This window comes from Candoia aspera, chromosome 2, assembly GCF_035149785.1.
Source record: "Candoia aspera isolate rCanAsp1 chromosome 2, rCanAsp1.hap2, whole genome shotgun sequence".
Lineage (NCBI taxonomy): Eukaryota > Metazoa > Chordata > Lepidosauria > Squamata > Boidae > Candoia > Candoia aspera.
The window spans coordinates 163091115-163110561 of NC_086154.1; the positions used below are offsets into that span (position 1 = coordinate 163091115).

The 19447-nt window shown below is 39.2% G+C and overlaps 2 protein-coding genes across 2 annotated transcripts in view; both read left to right on the forward strand.

The window, feature by feature from the left end:
* C1R (complement C1r) overlaps positions 1-19447 on the forward strand; it is a 228544-nt gene that overhangs the window by 75973 nt on the left and 133124 nt on the right. The window lies entirely within an intron of this gene.
* Positions 21-19378, forward strand: LPCAT3 (lysophosphatidylcholine acyltransferase 3). Its single transcript, XM_063294669.1, has 12 exons — positions 21-371; positions 8322-8429; positions 8539-8645; positions 8837-8930; positions 9266-9303; positions 12084-12262; positions 12519-12627; positions 14034-14120; positions 14912-15078; positions 15905-16052; positions 18600-18758; positions 18859-19378. The coding sequence occupies exons 1-12, from the start codon at positions 242-244 to the stop codon at positions 18973-18975; spliced, it is 1443 nt and encodes a 480-aa protein (XP_063150739.1). The 5' UTR covers positions 21-241; the 3' UTR covers positions 18976-19378.

A 19447-nucleotide genomic window follows, 5' to 3' on the forward strand; every position in this document is an offset into this window, starting at 1 on the left:
TAAGGGAGGTGTGGCTAACCTTTGCCTCAGTTAAGCGTTGAAGTTCTTGCTCCACCCTTCAGCCACCTGTTAGCCAATGAAAGGTGGGAGCCGGGAGTCTTGAAACCAATCGGCGCGAGAGGAAAGTCGGTAGGGGCGTAGTTTTAGTGTGGGGGCCGCCGCGGCGGTTCTACTACCGCGGCTGTTACCGGGTTCGAAAAGGGTAACGGAGTGGGGTTTGTTGGGTGGCCCGGCGGAGAAGATGGCGGAATACCCTGGGAGCGCCATCGCCGCCGAGGTGTGGCGCTGGCTCGGCATGAGCCTGGCGGAGAAAGCGAAGTCGTTGGGCAGTTCGGAGCAGGCACTTCGCCTCATCCTCTCAATCTTCCTGGGTGAGTAACTGGGCGAGGGGGAGGGACGAGCGGTGCAGTGCGGTGCCACGAGGGAGGGATCGAGCCTGCTCCGGTCCCCGGAATGCTTGAAAAGCCCCCGCTTCTTCCTGTCTTCCCAGGGACAAGTTGAGGCAGGGGTCGGGTTGGGCGACTGGGCTTCTCACTAGGGTTGGGGCGGCCCCAGTGAAACTGGATCCTGCTGGGCGACCCTTCACTCGTGGTCTGACACGATGATCTCCAGTGCAGACCTTTTTTGCATTTATGGTCATCCTTATTTCCTGACAGATGTCTAGCGTCAACCCCAGTTTGTCATAAACCTCTGGAGCAGCAAACTCTTTTGAATGACACTCTACGAGGGAGGGGGCAGCAGGGCTCCTGTACCCCTCTAGTGGTTGTGTAGTACAAGGAACTGGATAAACGAGCAGCCTTGCTCTGCTCTGCATGACAAGTTGCACCTACTGACTCCTCTCGTTTATATGCCCCCAGGGGTGTCTGCAAAATCTTTGGGGGGGTGCCTTTAAAGTGTTACAGAGCTGTTTGTTTTTCCTCTTTATCATAGCTATTAAAGGGTCAAGGAGTTGACTGTACTCTGTTTCTGTGGTCCCCCACTGGTTGCAGTCTCCCATTAAAATTTAGAATAGTAAAAATAGCAAGAGAAGAGGTAGCAAAGCTATTTTGCAGGAACAGCAACTTTTTCACTCCAGTTTCCACTCACAGACATTTCTTAGGAATACTTGAGCTTTTCTATCTGCCTTTTGCATCGGTAGTTAACAGCTGGCAATAGATGCTTGAACGAAGAATTGTTTTTCTTGGGAGATCTGTTGGTTAAATATGTGAAATGAACATGAATCATTATCTCAAGACTTGGCAAAACTTTAAAATGTTATAGCTTGTAGATGGTGGAGGAATGCATATTTAGGAAAAGGAAGATGACTGCTTATGTTCCGTGTCAATGTGTTAATCTAAATTGTGAAAATGAACACTAGGCCTGGGTATCTGAAAATACCTCTGATGTTGAAACATGAGAAGGTTGTAATTATAGTTCCAGATGGAACTACTGCTATATTGTGTCCTTACAAAACTGGAGAGAGGAATTTTTTGGGTGTGAGAGCTTGTACTAGTAAGAAAAAAATACAGGTATCATTTGCTCATATTAGTTACCACGCAACACTAGAAGTTATCCTTCTATGTGTTTTGGTCTAAGTTGAGAACAGCGACTCTAGATCTTTCTGGGTTCAGTGGGAATTTCTCATTTTCTACAAAGAAAGCCATGTTATCACTTGCAAACATGATAATATATACCTGAGGACATTTATCCTAAGCTCAGTGACATGGCACATAAGCTTTGTTTGATCTCTGAAAATTCATTCTACCTAATGTGTTCAAAACTGGGAAATTAGAGAATATCAGATGTATATAAGGAATGCTATCTCTGGACTAATCAGTGCTTATCCTATACTTGTATTGTTTCTCCACCGTAGCTCACATGTCCATACAAGTAAAAGAACTGTGTAGTACAAAGGAGTGGCCAAGCTACTAAGTAAAAAAGTGTAGGAATGTAGGATCATAACTGATTACTTTTTGAGGAAGGGAAACCTGGTTTTTTTGGTTAATTGCTGTGATGCTTTCTCAACTGAAAAGCAGTGTATTATAACTCTGGAGATCAGATACTGACAAAATCCAGCACATCTTGCTACCCTATTTGAACTACATAATTTCTTTCATTTCCTATTCCTGATGGTCAAGAGTACCCTTGAAAAGCAAATTAAGCGGAAACTTAAGTGGATTCCATCTTTATGTATAAATAAACGTATTTATGTAGAAGATCTCAGCATCTTACTTCATCTCAAAGTTACAAAAGCCTTTGGTTTCACCAATGTGGCAGAACCAGTAGTCATTAGCTCTATATCTCATAGGAATCTTAGCCTTTCTATCAAGGGAGTTCTTCTCTCTCCTATAGTTAAAAGATATCTACTCAGTTATCTGCGAAACTTCTCTCTCCTTTAATGTGGGAAGAGGAACCTCTACCAATCTCACAGCAGAGCAGCGCTAGTTTAATGTATTTCTGCCAGTTTTTGAAGATCAGATTCTGTGCTCTGAGTCACTTGCTGAGAAGGGCAGCAATAGAAATCAAATAAATAAATAAATGCCTGTCCAGTATGTACTTGTGCTTACATTCACTGTTTCCACCAATCATTCATCTAGGACTTGTATGTTGAGGAGGTGACAGCTGTTGCACCTTCTTCCATTGTTCTTCTGCATGTTCCCGCACCTCAGTGGGTGGCTATTTTAAGGCAACGCCAGAGTGATTGCATTGCAGACATACGTGTTGGAGTACTGCAACACATAAGACTACTCATTTCAGGTGTGTGTATAAGATCTTCAGAATGACTGTGTTTGGAACATGTATTTATCACTGTGACTTATCGTGATTCTCAAGTTTCATATGGAATAGAAGTTTTTACCTTTTCGCATCAGCTTTCCCATTGCTTGCTTCTCAGATTTTCTCTTCAGGTAGTCTTCGCTTAACAACCATAATTGGGACCGGAATTACAGTTGCTAAGCGAAGCAGTCATTAAGCAAATCTGACCCAATTTTATGACCCTTTTTGCAGTGGTCATTAAGGGAACCATGTGGGCATTAAGCGAATCATGTTCCCCATTGATTTTGCTTGCCAGAAACCAGCCAGGAAGGTTGAAAATGGTGATCACATGACCATGGGACGCTGCAAAGGGCATAAATGTGAACCAGTCGCCAAGTGCCCAAATCGTGATCATGTGACCACGGGGATGCGCAAACAGCCATAAGTGTGAGCACCAGTTGAAAGTAGGTTTTTTTCAGCACTGTCATAAGTTCGAACCATCACTAAACTGAAATATTTAATTTTCTGTATTGTTTTAATTGTTTGACTCTTTTTATCATTAGCCACCCAGAGTCACTGGTCTGAGATGGGCGGCTATATAAATTAAATAAATGAACGATTAGTTGTTAAGTGAGGACTACCTATATTAGCTTTTAACCCACAAATTTAATTATATCTAAGAAGCATATCTGATGTTTGTTCAGTTTTAGTATCTTGTCTATATGTCAATTGTCAAATAGCTTTAACACTCAGATTTTTGGAGTTCTTACACTTAAATAAATTTTCTTGTTGGTATAATAATATCGCTGTACCATTTGACACTGTACTGAAGAAAGTATGCTACGTTGCCATCAACTGTTACTTGTGCCATCAGCATTCACTTGTGTTCTGAAATCCATAGCCTGTTTCTGACAAGAAAAATGTTCTGTAGTCCAACCTTCAAGTCAGGACCCCGGGTCATGCAATTCAATCCTGCCTTCTGTGATTGGCAGCACTTTGTAATGTCTTAAATAAGCAGGGTGAAATCTTATTTGTAGGTGCTGGAATAGAAATTTTTGCATGCAAAGCATATGCTCTGTTACTGTGTTGTGGTCCTTCATAGAGAAACATTGGAGGCCCCAAGCCTCAGGCACTCTGAGTAGACTAGATTATAGTAAAGGTTATGATTTTGCTCTTGTTAATGCTGACTGTGTAGCTGTAGCGAAAATAGTGTGTTGCTTGTCTGTAATACTGTTTGGAGGCAGGTATAACCTGAATGGATAAGGTGACAACCTTTGTTGATGAATGGGGAGCAATAATAAAAGAGTGATAAAATTTTTGCATATGTGGAATCAAGAAATAGTCATGTAGACTCCATTGATCCCTTTCCCTAGCTCTTGTTCATTTGCTCAGTAATAATAATTCATTTCAAATGCAGCTTTTATGGAAGGAACTTTCAAACAGTTTGAACCTGTTGCTAATATTTGCTTATTATAAGAACTACAGACCTGTTGCTCAGATTTCTAAGATGGTTTATAGTGCAAAAAAATCCAAATAAAACAAAAGCATGTAAAACTTACATACAAAAAGGGATAAAAAATTAGGAAAGCAGCATAACTTTAGCAGAGATAAAGCACTTCTGATTTAAATTAAAAAGCTGAAAAATAAGATTGTACCGCTGAACTACAGCATACATATATTGAACAAATAATATAGATCACTTTATATGCAAAGAAAGCCTCCTCTGTTGGAGTATCGTAATGGTTTCTGCCTGGCCATTTTGTTGGCGGAAAACAAAGAGAAAGGCTTCTTCCAAAGTTTTTAATGCACAAAAGTACATTGGTGGGGATGGGATATTAACTAAATGTATATTCAGGATGGGCCATTATTTTCTACATGAGCCCAGACAATATGCAGTGTTTTGATTGACAGTCTTACAAGGTTTAGAAGCTCTCATTTTAGGGCAGTTCCAAAGAAGTATGTATACTTCCTGCAGTTTGTATCATTTTGGATTCTGAGACTCAGCATTTTTGTTTTGAAATTCTTTGCTTCTCTGGGCATGTAGATAACTTTGGAGATATAAAAGACAACATTTTTCCTGTCCTTGCGAAAGATATGAGTATCATGATTCACATCATAATGTACAGGTGGTTGTGTGAACTTGGTCCTTAAAATACAGGGGTAATAAACAGGAGTATACATTTTCTAAGCCTGGCGTTGTTTGGAGAAGCAGAAGAGAAAAAGTGGTAAATACACACATGCAAATACATTGTACAGTATGCATTTGTTTTGTCCCAGTGCTGCTTTTGGGAACTGAGTCTTACAGATTTATAATCTTCATAAATGTATTTAGCCAGAGGTGTAAACAAACAAAGGCACATCACAGGCAATGGATTGCAGTGTTGTTTTTCTTTCAGTGCATTTTTTAACATGCCCTTTCATTTTCTACATAAATGTTCCCAAGTTGTTGAGCTTCTGCTAATAGCGCTGTGGAAAACTAGACAAACCTGATGAGTTTAAAACCCTTGCTTGCCTCAGGAAATCATCAAACCTGATATATAGGGTAGCTTATAGGTAATATGGATTTGAGCCTTTGGAGCAATCTGGAACCTGTTTGGGATGAATTCTGCAAAGGTTAGAGAGTACATTTCCTAAAATTCCAAATTTAAATGTACAAATTGAGAGTGTCCTTTTGCAGGATTGTTGTGAGTGAGAAGGAAGTTTGTAGAAGTTGTACATTCCTTGATAACTGAGTATTAAAATCCAGAAAGCTTGAGATAGGCATGTTGACTCAGAGGGGGAAAAGGGTATGAAATCCAGTTATGATATTGCTTCTATATAATGTGACAGCTGGATAGCCGTATTTCCAGCATGACCTATTCTAGTGGAGAGAAAAATGTACATATTACAAAAGGTGGCTTGTTTTGTTTTAAAAGCTCAGTTTGTGAAACCGCATGGGTAACCTGGCTGAAGAGAAAAAGCAGCAGTGAACTCTGCTGTAGTTGAGAAAGATAAAATGTTTTATAAAGAGATAAAACATACTAGTACCCTAGGCTAGGTTACTAATATTTTATATATCTTTATAAAACATAGGAAAATATTGTGATCATACAGACAAAATAACGGTCTTAATTGGGGGCTATGTCTTCTAAGGAAGTAATTCAGGAAATCCTTTTGCAGTTCCATCAGAAACTTCCTGTGGCTATTTTAGAATGAACTGTGGAATTTGTGCTGCTTATTTGAAACAGGAGCTTGGGCTATCTGTGCTGAGGTGCACTGCAGCTCTATTAGGCGCTAGCTATTGCACATCAGTATGAAAGGCAGGGAAGAAAGTAAGGGGTTACACCTGCACTTATCACTGGAGGGTCAAAGCAAGGTTTACTAGCTGTTTCTTCCTGAGTTCTGTTACTCTTAATATTTGAAGTCACTCATAATTTTTAATGTTCATCTCCCTCAGTTTCTCTCAGTTTAGGGAGATTTGCATACATAAAAATTCTTTAAACATATTTTACTATAGAAAGCTATAATTACTGTGGTCTCCAATATGTTAGAAAAGAAAGAAATATGTGTATTTTTTAATTCCAAAATCTAGGTCCCAATACATTTTGAAGAAAACCCTCTTCAGGGGAATTATGCTGTTAAATGGCATTCATAGCATGGGTACATTCAAAGAGTTTGAATAAAACATAAGTTCACAATTTTTTCTTTCTTTTCCATCCACTTGGTTTTCCATATATTTTCTGTCTGTCTCCAGTAAGGCATCTGCAGATACTCCCTTTGTTATCTGCCAGGCACACTGCCCTGTCTTTTTAATTTTCTTAAGATTGCTCTCAGGAGTTAAAATCACGGGGAAGGCAAGGGATATTTTACCCAAAAGATGTATGTACATGAGAAGGAGAGAGAGAAAGAGAAATGGCTGGTTTGTTTAATACAGTATTTGTTTAGTCTGAATTTTTAAAATTTACTTGTTTTTCGCCTGAGTTTCTGGTGTGGTAAAAATTTTATATTTTTTAAAATTTGTGGGTGTATGTTTCTTTGAATTTTGCCAGTTTGCTTTCTGTTATGCGTAATAATCGTTACCAGAATTTATCTGTATTAACGTATTAGTGATACATTACTATAACTGCCATTCAGTTTCTGGAGACTTATCATTAATTAATTTATAATTACCTTTGGTATGTCTGGACAGTATTTAGAGGAATGGTAAAACTGTGTATGTTTATATATTTGTCAGCAGCCTCATTTGTCTATATCTGTATATGTTCAGAATATTTGTTAGAAAATATCAGTCTAAAAGTTGTCTATTGTATTAGTTACTGTAGTATTTCTGTTTTTTTTTAGTTCATTCATTGCATAGTGATGTACACTTGATGGTAGTTCTCTGTTTACTGGGATTTCTTGATAGTAGCAAGGACTATGTTTTAATATCTACAGAATATAGTTATATGAACATATAAAATTCATATTTTTGTGTTAGGGGCTGATTTCCTTATTCTTTATATAGAAAAGAGTGTGATTATGCAGTACAGTACCTATATTAAGACCAAGCAAAATGTCACAACAGTGAACAAGTTTTTGGGTTATCAAGAATTATTTTACTGGCTAAGATATTAGATAAAGCAAGGTGCAGAGAAGGAAGAATGATGGCTGGATGTTGAAGCCATGGGATCTGCATCAATTGGTCCTAGTTTAGGGGTGAAATGTAGGAGAAGATAGGTATTTATTACAGCCTTTTATATCTTAGAGTCTTCTAAATGTGTTGGACTACTGTTACAGCCATCCTCAGCCATCATAAGGAAGACTGGTTATGGATGATGGAAATTGTAGACCAACACATCTGGAGAATATTATTCTTGTGAAGGCTGCTTTTCTGAGTGCCATGCAAATTTCAAATTCTGCCTTGGGCTGTTGAGATGCAAGTACTTAAATTGGGTGATTGCCAATGTTTGAAAAGGTAACCTTCACAGGTTCCTTAGTTATTAGAAATTCACAGCTGTAATAATAACAAAACCAAATATTTTTTCCAACTGAAAATAAGAAAAAGAACATATCTAGTGGTGTTACTTCTGTATTTGCCTCTACTGTAATGAAGAGCTTATTACTGAAAACATAGGACAGTAGGCAATTATCTCCTGCAACTGCTAGATTTACATTTATTTTCAGTTTTCTATTGTAGCTTTATATCTTGGAGTAGAACTACTGCCATTATAAGTAAACACTCATACCATGTTTATTTCAGTCCTCATAGCCATCTATTCCACAAATGGACCTTAGCCCCACTTTAGCACCTTCTGCAGCTCCTATTATTTCTGAAAACTGATAGCAGAATTCTCTACCATACTGAGATGAGAAACACCTGAAAGGTGTTGAATAAGCGTCCATTACATTTTTTTAATCCTAACATTCCTTCCAAAAATGCAGCCCATTTGTGTGAGGTTACTTTACTCATTTTATAGCCTACTGTTCCCCCCACACATTAACTGTGGCCCTTGGTTATCAAAAAGTGGCCTACTTCTTGGATAGCGGATCAGAAAATAGGAATGTATATAAGTTAGCCTTTATGAAAGTACAGATGTGCTGTATTGATTTCAGTTGTTTTCTCTCTTTAGGGTACCCTTTTGCCTTGTTCCAACGCTACTTCCTTTTCCAGAAAAATGACTACCTCATTCACCTCTATAATACAATAATGGGACTTTCACTTGCCTACTTCAACTTTGGTAAGGGAGCTGAGAAGAGAACTACCCTACTAGTAAGCACCAGAGTCTGGGAGGGTGTGCAATGCTGCTTGTCTGTATGGTTTGTGATCACTTCTGTTTACCTTCGTAGGGGCACAGCTCTGTCACTCTCTGATATGTGTCTTCGTTCAGTTTCTCATCTTGCGGCTCATGGGTCGCACCATCACTGCCGTTGCCACTTCCTTCTGTTTTCAGATGGTAAAATTTTACTTATGTATTTGAATTTACTAGCTGCCCAACTCCAATGAACATATTCTCTCCCTTCATGCTTTTCTGTGGAATTCTGATTTTTTCTGGGTCTGATGGGCTCAGCAAGCATTATGAAGGAACTTGGGGCAGAGAAAGTAGAATCTGTGCAATAGCATGTGATTTTAGCTAATGTTTTTCAGACATATTTGACGTTTGGCTATTATTTCACGGCCACAGAGTACTATGACATCAAATGGACCATGCCACATTGTGTCTTGGCTCTCAAGCTGATTGGTAAGTAATTCCATTCTGTACAGTTTCTGACCCACACATTTCCATATGGTCCCTTTATATTCAGTCTTGCTGTTTTAGTTTATTGTCCTGGAGATCCCAGAGTATCTTTAACAAACATCTATTTATTTATTTTTCAAATTTCTATCACTGCCCATCTCTCCTGAAAAGGGGACTCTGGGCGGTTTACAATAAAATCTATAATACATAATTGACTAATGACACCCAGTAGTTTCTTAGCTCAGCTGTGACTAGATCCACAGCAGTTTTATAATATTAAATTCCCCCAAAGTGTTCAATAGGTATGTCTCTTGTTTGATAATGTATATTTTTTGTAGGTTTGGTTACTGATTACTATGAAGGCAGGCAGGAAGAGGTGAGTAAAATCAGTTTTTTCCCTCCATTGTTCTTTAATCATGAATTGGATTTAAAGAGAAATTAAAACACTTCTATGAGTCATGCCAGATCACCTATGAATGTAAAGACATCCCCAGAATGTTCTTTAGAGGGTAGAAATCATCACACGTTCAGACTGAGACCTCAAAATAAAATGTACAGGTAGTCCTTAACTTACAACTGTTAGTTTAACAATGGTCCAAAGTTATGACGGCCTCAGAATGGGTGCTTTACGGCCTGTAAAGCAATTCTGAGTGTTGCAAAATGTCACAACCCCCCCTGTGGTCACATGATTGCATTTTGGGTGCTTGGCAACCAGCTTGCTTTTATGTCCAGTTGCAGCGTCCCGTGGTCATGTGATTGCATTTTACGACTTTTTTGCCATTTTCTGGTAAAAAACGCCCATTGGGGAAGCTGGATTTGCTTAATGACTGCCATGATTTGCTTAATGACCACCGTAAAAATGGTTGTAAAATTGGGTCCAGTCACATGGTGACTCGACTTACAACCACAATGACTTACAATGGAAATTCCGGTCCCAACTGTGGTTGTAAGTCGAGACTACCTGTAGATCTTTCCTGGGAATTCACAGTCAGCGAGAAAGAAATCTTGTAGCAATTGAAGCCTAGACATCTGTCAGGCTGGTGAGCAGACCTAAATCTCTCTAGCTGTAAACTTCTGGTCTAGAATTATGTGTTTATTAAGGGAAGTAAAACTTATAGACATTTGTTTTTATTGCACCATCTTTCATAAAGTCTCAAGCAGAGAGAAACATTCCTGGATCTCACAGATCTTAGGTAGTGGCACCCTCCTTAATATAAAACAGTGCAAACTTTCTTTATCATGAACACTTATTTTTGCTTCCATTAAATATGTATATATGGAAGATTAAAGCAAAAAAGAACATTGCATCATTGACCAGTCAGAAAAATCATTGTATTCCACTTAGATGAAGATTTACAAATTAAACCAATGAGGGTAGTATACTATCCTCCTTGGAATTGGAACTTGGTTCACCATCTCTTCTGCATTAAAGACAGTAGTATCGCTGCTGACCTTAAAAACCACAAAGTGAAAGCTTCCAAGGCTAACACAATTTATTTGAATAGTTGCAGGTATTCAGGCTTACTGAAGCCTTACATTAAACTAAAATTAAAGGGTGAGATTTTTTTTGTGGCTAAAACCATTACTATACCACATTCATTCCTAAGTGGAAGTGAATGATCCTGCAGGAATGCAACTTGGATGTTAGCCAGTAAAGAGATATTTAAATTATAGCAAAGGGTTTTCATGGGAATGTTGGGAAGCAGACACATTGAGACAGATTAATTAATTCAGTCTCCATTTTTGTAAATGTATTTATTTTATTCGTTTACTAACCTATTATGCTGCTTCATTCAAGCCGACTTTACTGTATGAATACAAATTCCAGCAGCTAAAGTTCCCACTGGCCCCATCCTGTGTGATATGCTCAAAGCCTTTCCTGGTAGACAGTGGAACAGAGTTCATTGGGTAGTCTCTGAAGTCCCAAATCTGAAGATAATGGAATTGCTGCTAATTCTCTCTCAGCTCAACTCACTTCACAGGGTTGTTGTGGGGAAAATAGGAGAAAGGGGTATTAGGTATGTTCGCCGCTTTGAGTTATTTATAAAAATAATAAAGGCAGGATAGAAAATAAAACAAACAAATAAATAAATAATTCTCTGTCAAAACCAAATTGGGCAGTTCTACTAAATGAGGCCAAATTCTAGCAAAATAGGAAAATCCCCTTTACTTGTGCAGTATGTTGCTTCAGAATGATGGAAACAAGCTTTTTCCAAATACTGACCTTGAGAAAACAGAATAAAAACAACAAAATTAAACTCAATATACAAAATAATGCCTTATTTTCTCCATTTCTGATTTTAACTGTTTAGCCTTGCTACATGTTTTAATAAACCCCAGAGTTTGCAATTATTCTTTAAAAAATTGTTGGCTTGCAATTTGGAATTTTTATTTTGAATATTCTACATTATTTTACCTTGCTTAAATTAATTTTCCATCAGCTTTCCTTCAAGTGTCTGGATAAAGACTACAGATAGCAGTGAGATGGCTTAAGAAAGTAGCGTAGAAAATTTGTGTGAGCTCTCTCTGCTGGCATCCGTAAAACGTCCTGTTCCAGCTCTGTCAGGCAGTTTTGGACCACAACAATGGGAGGGTGTCTGTATCCATGTTTTGTGTAAGGTGTGGTTTCTTACCCATTTGGAACATGTGGCTTGTTAAGTTGTTACAAGCACAGTATTTGAAAAGTGATATTGGTAACCTTCCCAGATGCTGCAACCTTCAGCTTATCATGGGTTCTGCTGGGGTTGTCTCCACCTCCAGTATCTGTTGCTGTAGTCCCGAAGAACAGACTGATAAAACTGGGTAATTGGCAAGGACTTGAAATGCCTATTGCATCACAGATGCAACAGGAAAGGAAATATTTTTTCATCTTATTTTTAATTTTACAGTTGTATATGCCACGTTTCTACAATAGAGTTCTATTTATTTTTATATGCCACTTCCTGTCAAAAAAAAAAGTCTTGAAGCAGATTACTCTTAACAGTCAAAACGATTATTTTTTCACGTAGCACAGTTTTCATTACGCCAAGCATTTGGAACGCTGAACTCTGAATAAAGTCTAGGTGTAGGAGACCCAATTCTTTTAAGATTCAAAATCTTACAGGAAAGGTTTAACTTAGAAGTGCTAATGTTGGTGTTTTTCTTATCACGGTGCAGGAATCCCTAACCCCTGAGCAACAAAAGTTTGCTGTTCGGGGAGTTCCTACTTTGCTTGAGGTCTCTGGCTTCTCCTATTTCTATGGTGCCTGCATGGTGGGCCCTCAGTTCTCCATGACACGATATCAGAAGTTGGTAAAGGGTGATCTGACTGATGTTCCAGGCCAAAGACCCAACAGGTAAGCCTCTGTGCCGAGGCCTCTGTGCACCAACTCCCAAAGTGTCTCTGGTTGAGGATACATCTATGCAGCTCCCAAAGTAGTCCAACATCGTTAGTACCATTTACATTGGGAGCCATTTGGGGATTCTGGCTTCTTTATAGGGGTAATCTCGTCATGAAATGCTGATGTCATTGATCCATTTCAGCCAAACCACACATTCCCTTTTTTTTGAAATATGACTCTAAGAGTCTGAATTTTCTGACACTTGTTACAGCTTTGTTCCTGCTCTTAAGCGTCTCCTTCTGGGCATTTTCTTCATGATCATCTACACGGTAGCATCACCTTACATCACTGAGAAATACCTTACCTCTGATGATTTTCTGGTAAGTAATGCTAGAGGGATCTATAACTGCGTATTAGGGAAAATAAAATTAAAGATAAAAATAGTATTAGGATGACAGTTTAGCTCACAAGAAACTTTATAAAGATTATCTCTTGCATAAGAGTCTATAACTCTCTGATCTACTTTTCCCCAATTTGCTATCAACCAGTTGTGCTGAATTTATATTCCCAGAATATCAAGCCAACGTAAGCTTTGAAATGCAACCAATCTGGAGGGCATCAGATTGAGCAGATTGCTCTAATTATCTGCTAGTACAAATGAAACATTATCCCTTCAACCTAAAACAGCACCAAAAAAATCACTTAGTATCAGTTCTTCCACTACCAAACACTATTTGCTTATTTTCACACCCAGACTCTCCCTCCTCTTTAGAAAATTCATGTTGTTTATAAGTGGTATATTGTGTGGTCTCTTTAATAATGAAGGAAAGCAACAGCACATGTGTTGCTAATATCTACAGTAAACCCACTTCATGAGTTCCCTGTGTGAAATTCTCAGGTGTTCTCTGTGGGAATGCATGCACTCAGTGCTGGGGTTTACACACCCCTAACAATTTTCAGCCTCGTGTGGCACAGAGCAGTACTGCAACCGAAAACACTCCCCACGACCTGAGTTTGATCCCAGTGGAAGCTGGATTCTGAGGTAGTTGGTGCAGGTCGACTCAGCCTCCCATCCTTCCGAGGTCGGTAAAATGAGCACCCAGCTTGCTGGGGAAGGTGACGACTGGGGAAGGCAATGGCGAACCACCCCGCTCTAGTCTGCCAAGAAAACGTCGCGAAAGCAGCGTCCCTCCAAAGGGTCAGACATGACTCGGTGCTTGCACAGGGGACCTTTCACCTTCAACAATTTCTTAATACTTCACATTTTGCCTGCCACGGCTTTCTTCTGTATGCTAATATTGTTCCAGAGTTTGAGACCAGGGAAGGCTATTTCTGAAAGTGCCTTATTTGAGATTCCAATAAATTCTGAAGTTGGGCTTATTTGTGTCTAAGATGAACCCTATCATTCAGTGTTTCTCAACCGTACCAACTTTAAGATTGCTGGCTAGGGAATTCTGGGAATTGAAGTCCACATGTCTTAAAGTTGCTGAGGTTGAGAAACACTGCTATAATTAAATGTTGGACTATTAAAAACAAACTTGCTCCTTCTGGCTTTTAAACAACATTTTTGTATTTACTATGTGCTTTTATTTTGACATTTCAAAATAGCTCTAAATATAAAATACTTTTATGATTGGTTTATGATACTGAATTGTATTTTTTTACTATAAGCCCCCTTGGGAAACTTAAATTTAAAATATGGTTAGTGCTAGGAATTTATTCATACAAATCTTTTCTTTGGCTTATGATGCTAACCTCATCTCTCAAATGTGCTCTTACACTACAGGAACAGCCCTTCTGGTTTCGCTGCTTTTATATATTGATCTGGGGCAAGATATTGCTTTACAAGTACGTTACCTGTTGGCTAGTGACGGTAAGCCTGGAAGTTGGCCAACTTACTTGTTTTTTTGGTTTGGGGCCACCTTTTTTTGAAAAGACCCAATCCAGCTACTAAAACACAGACAAATACATGCTAAATAGAAAAAGATAAAAATAAGTAACTGGATCATAGATAATAAAATTGTTAATCTTCAAAGGCCCTGCCAAGAGAGATGCATCTTTACAGAGTGAGCGAATGGGGGCCAAACACAATTCCCAAGTGATAATTAAGCTTCTCTTAGCTGGGCAGGAGAGGCAGTTCTTAGGTAGTCTAAGCTATTCAGTAGTTTAAAAATTGACATCAACCCTTTAAACTGTACGCAGAAAGCAATTTGGGTTTAGTGCAGATCTTGTACCAGTCTACATCCTCTAGGCACTTTTCAAGATTACTTCCATGTAGAATGTGTTACAGTAGCCAATTCAGGATGTGACCAAGGTGGGGAAAAGGTTGCTAAATGTGACCAGTTCAGGAATCATTGTAGCTGGTGGGTTTGCTGTAATTGTTCAAATGTATGTTGCTTGCCACAGCTGCCACCTGGGAATCCAGATCAAGCTGGAGATCTCTTCTTTCAGGAAGATGGGCTGGTCTCCATCTATGAGTCCACTTCACTACTGACCAACACTGGATTTAATTTTAGCTTGTTCTCCCTCATCTAGCCCATTACTGTGTTTAGCTACTAATCCAGGGGATTGAATGTGGCCCTGCAAATCTGTTTTGCTAATTAGGTCAGGTAGAATAATACCTAACTGGCATACTTTATTATTCCTATGTCATTTTCATTTCAGGAAGGAGTTTGCATCCTAACTGGGCTAGGCTACAATGGAATGGATGAAAAGGGGATGCCAAAGTGGGATGCTTGTGCCAACATGAAAATCTGGATGTTTGAGACAACTCCTTATTTTACAGGAACGATTGCCTCCTTCAATACTAACACCAACGCCTGGGTAGCCCGGTGAGCAGAGCTTGGCTGTTTTCTGCAGAACAGCTAGAATCAGCCTCAAGCAAGGAGAGCAAGAGTGGTCATAGGACTGTAATGGGATGGGAATGGGATTGGGATTGTGCTTGCAGAGATTAGGTGATCTTTGTGTGCAAGGCCTAAGGCCAGGATGAACCATTTGCAGCTCCCAGAGCACTTCTGACCACTACTGCGGAAAATCAGCTGCAAGGCTCCCAACCACTTTGAGCAACATAATGCATAAAAACAAAGAGAAGACTCCCAAACATGTGATATGGCTCTGCCCCCTTTGGATCATTGCCAACCCACTGCAATCTGCAGTCCCCCAAAAATTAAGCCTCCCAAGATTGCTGTTTGACTAGAAAGGCAGAGGATACACAGCTTGAGGCTAAGAGAATTGGGACTAAGAATTAAATGTGTGTTGCCTTGATCCATGATGAATGAAAGGCAGCTATAACCTTCCCCCACCTGCACACACACTCACACACACACACCAGTGAGACTTAACTCTAGGAATTAATTTGGTTGAGAGCAAAGAGCTACTCAGAGGTCTGAAGCAGTATCCCTGATTATTGGTATTCCCACTGAGTGCCTTTTATACTTGGAAGTTTTAGTAAGCATCACTTGCATTCTCACACCATTCGAAGCTAGAGCCTGCTAAATTTTAAGTATTTGCTCTTTACTCTTTGAGCAGCCTGAAGTTAAAGAAAGATAAAATGTTGATGGTTTCTTGGACTGCTTTGTTAGCATCTCTTTCGGGAGAAACAAACTAATCGTGTTGTCAGTTGCCCTGACAGTATTACATTTTGTTCTCTATTCCTAGCTATATCTACAAACGACTGAAATTCCTGGGAAACAAGTTACTATCGCAAGCTATATCTTTGATTTTCTTGGCAGTCTGGCATGGGCTGCACTGTGGGTATCTCATTTGCTTCCAGATGGAGTTCCTGATTGTCATTGTAGAGAGGCAGGTGAGGACCTTTTAAAGGAATGCCAGTATTACCCTAGGAAATATTTAGTATCTGGATCCACTTAAAAAAAAAAAACACTGGTCAGACTGAGTGACTTATAGACCGAGTGACAAAATTGTACAGTGGCCTCCATGGGGGAGTAAGAAAGGTCAGACTGACAAAATCGGTGTTGTGCTGCAAGCCCTGCGTCTTTTCCACTTGCAGCATTGCACTTATGTTCAAAAGGAATGGAACTTGCAGTGCAGCACTGCTTTCATTCTGGTGAAAGGAGCAAGATCAGAGGCCCCTGAGGCTGTATCTTGTTCATCCATAGTTCGATGAATCAGGCTGTTTCAGATTACATCTTAGCACCATGGATGAACCCAACAATTATCAGAATGTTCAAGAATTTTAAACACTTAGGGTTGCTTTGGGGCTTCCTCAGTGATACTTTTCTGCTAAGTTGTTAAGTTGAACTCTTTTTTGAGAATGAAAGAAAATATAAGTCTGTGCACTTCAGTGTCCTGAAGACGTTAGTAAATGTATATCCATGCAGGAAAAGAAATGAATAAAACCAATGCAGGTTCTTTAAAGTGGTTGACAGCTGTAGTACATTAGCTTAGGGAAACAGTCTCTTATCTTTTTTTTTAAGAATGTTACTAAATTTCAGAAAAAGATAAAAGATACAGAAAAACAAAAGCTAAAAAACAAAACTAAAAGGTGTGAAAACACAAGAGAAAAATTTTTTAGATTACAAAAAGAAGCGACTTCTGACTTTAAACATCAAGGATATACAGTAATTTTCCATAATCAATCCCTTACTCTATATTAACCAAAATCACATTATTTCTATAAGTCAACCCCTTAGCACATTATAAAAATCACTAAATATCATTGCTCCCTCCCCTTATATTAAAGAAAAAAGTATAAATTACCTAATCAACTTCCCCTCCAAAAATAACACTTAATTATTCCTTTCCTACTACTGTTCTATACATTCCTGTCTACTGTAATAAAGATCAAAAATAAAACATGTAAATTGTCTGCCATTATAATTAATAATACAAGAAACATGAATTAATATTTTTTTAAAAAAACCTTAATCTTAATCCCAATCATTAACAATAAGTAAAATCATCCAAAGCCAAAAGACCATCCAGATATTTTTAGCCCCTTAACCCACTTCAAAATAGATCAAAGCATTTACGTATCTCCGTAATAAACACAGAGCTATTTTCTTAAATCAAACAGCCTAACTGCTCCCCTCACAAACACAGACTTCTCTTCAAAAAACCTCCCATACACAATAACCCCTTCTTTCCAGTAACATTCCATCAGAAAGTCAAATTCACTCACCTCTTGCAACTCAATTTCTCCTTAAACTTCTTCAATTCAGCATTGTCAATTTCATCTGGCATTTCAGAAGCCCCTATTTCACTCTAGAAGAGACATTTCCATTGCTGTTAAATTCTTCAGTTTCATCCACAACATCCCCAACCAGATGGCACATTTTAGACCACATGTTTTCCACAGTGCTCTGAATGTCTTGCATAACAACTTGGCAGGAATCAGAAAAAATCTGCTCAATATCTGCTTTAATATCTCGATAGAAGCCAGAGCCTGGTTAAAATCCTCCCATGTCTCACACAATAAATTATGGCACCTCCCTGGATACTTAACCGGCAAAAGTAAGAGGTATTGGAAAATTTCTGAATTGAGTTAAGGTAAGATAACAGACAGTTCCCAGAGAAAGTAGCGGCAGGAAAGTAAGAGTTCAGAACGGCAGATTCAGCATGTAGGAAAAATGCTAAAATCTTCAGAATTAGGACAAAAATAATAGGGAATTAGGACAAAAACAATAATACACTCTCAGCCCTCCTTAGTATTGGGCGGAAAGCAAAATCCAAAGCTTAAAAGGAATTAAAAAAAAAATAATGAGCACCAAGAGAGATCGTTTCTCCTTAATGTAGAAAGCCTCTCTTAGGGTACGAATACTTAAAAAAAAAAAAAAATTGGGTGCTTTAGAAATGGGGTGGCTGGACTTAATGTCCCTTTAAGGCTGCAGCGCGGCTTGGAAACAGTGATGTCCCAGCCTCCCGGCAAACTCTTACTCACTGATCGCAAACACTCTTTACAATCTCCTGGCTGCAATTCGCTGTCCGGAGGACAAATGGATTGATTCCGAGTGTTTTCCTTGATCTGGAAAAACACTCCTGGGCTTCAGGAGAAACCAGCCTGAGCCCAAAAAAACTGCCACGATGCCAGTTCTGCCTGCGGAGCTCGCAGGCACAGCTGTTCAGTCCGCCACGTCCCCACCGGAAGTCAGAAATGGTCTCATGTCTTGATGAACCCCCGTTTCAAGCCAAGCAGTTTGAGAGGCTGATTGCCAACTTGAAATACCAAAACAATGGTTGAAGCAACTGCTGTTCTAGGGAGATGGCCATAAGCTCACTGAAGAGATTTTTATGAGAGGAAGGAAAGCAAAAATGGGTAAGCAGCACAGAGCCATGTTCTGCTTGTTCACCTGGAAGCTTAAAGCTTGTGATTTTGTTTTTTGTGTAATTACAGGCTATTAACTTGATAAATGACAGTCCATTTCTGACTGCTTTGACTTCAAACATCATCTTGTGGCCTTTCTTCTATGCGATTCAGCAAAGTATTCACTGGATGTTCATGTCATATTCTCTAGTACCATTTTGCCTCTTTACCTGGGAAAAGTGGATTCAGGTACCAAAGCAGCCAGATTCTCTAGAAAAGAGGGCATTTCCCCTCTACTTACTGGCTGAAGGAAGAACTAGCACACTGACTTCCTCATATTCTTTTGCAGGTATACAAGTCTATTTATTTCATAGGCCATGTGTTGTTCTTGACGTTGCTGTTTACATTGCCTTGTTTTCGAAAAGTATTTGTGCCACGAAAAGAAAAGTTAAAGAAAGCTGAGTAACAACCAAAAGGTGAGAGAAGTCTTTCTGACTAGTCACTAGAGCATAGTGGCCTCAGATAATATCTAGCTGACTTGTTTTACTTTTCCTTTCAGATTGTACCATGTGTGCATTTATTGGGATGGTTGAAGCATCACCTGCCAAACTTGCTGTGGACAAACTTAGAGTGACTGGGGTGAAAGAGCACAGGGGCTAAGACCCCAAACTGAGGGGAACAGACTGCAAAACCTCTCTACCCGTTCTACAGGTTGCCTTATCTCAACTTCTCCCCACTGACACTTCCATCTCTGCAATGTCAGATGATTGTAAAGCACTTGATACAGCTACCATCTAGGAATGGAGCACCTGCCTGACTTTTTTACTTTCCAATTCCACTAGATAAAATTGGTCCCAGTTGGTTTTTCATTCATGCTTGAGCTGCTTCTTTTCACCAGATTTTGGAGCTGGTACTGTTTTTCTACTCTTACCTGGATT

Excerpts from the sequence above, each read along its gene's own strand:
- LPCAT3 (XM_063294669.1), top strand. The coding sequence starts at position 242 with ATGGCGGAATACCCTGGGAGCGCCATCGCCGCCGAGGTGTGGCGCTGG. Across the intron at positions 8,931-9,265 it reads CTTGGCTCTCAAGCTGATTG|GTTTGGTTACTGATTACTAT; the intron begins GTAAGTAATTCC and ends TATTTTTTGTAG. Across the intron at positions 12,628-14,033 it reads TTACCTCTGATGATTTTCTG|GAACAGCCCTTCTGGTTTCG; the intron begins GTAAGTAATGCT and ends CTTACACTACAG.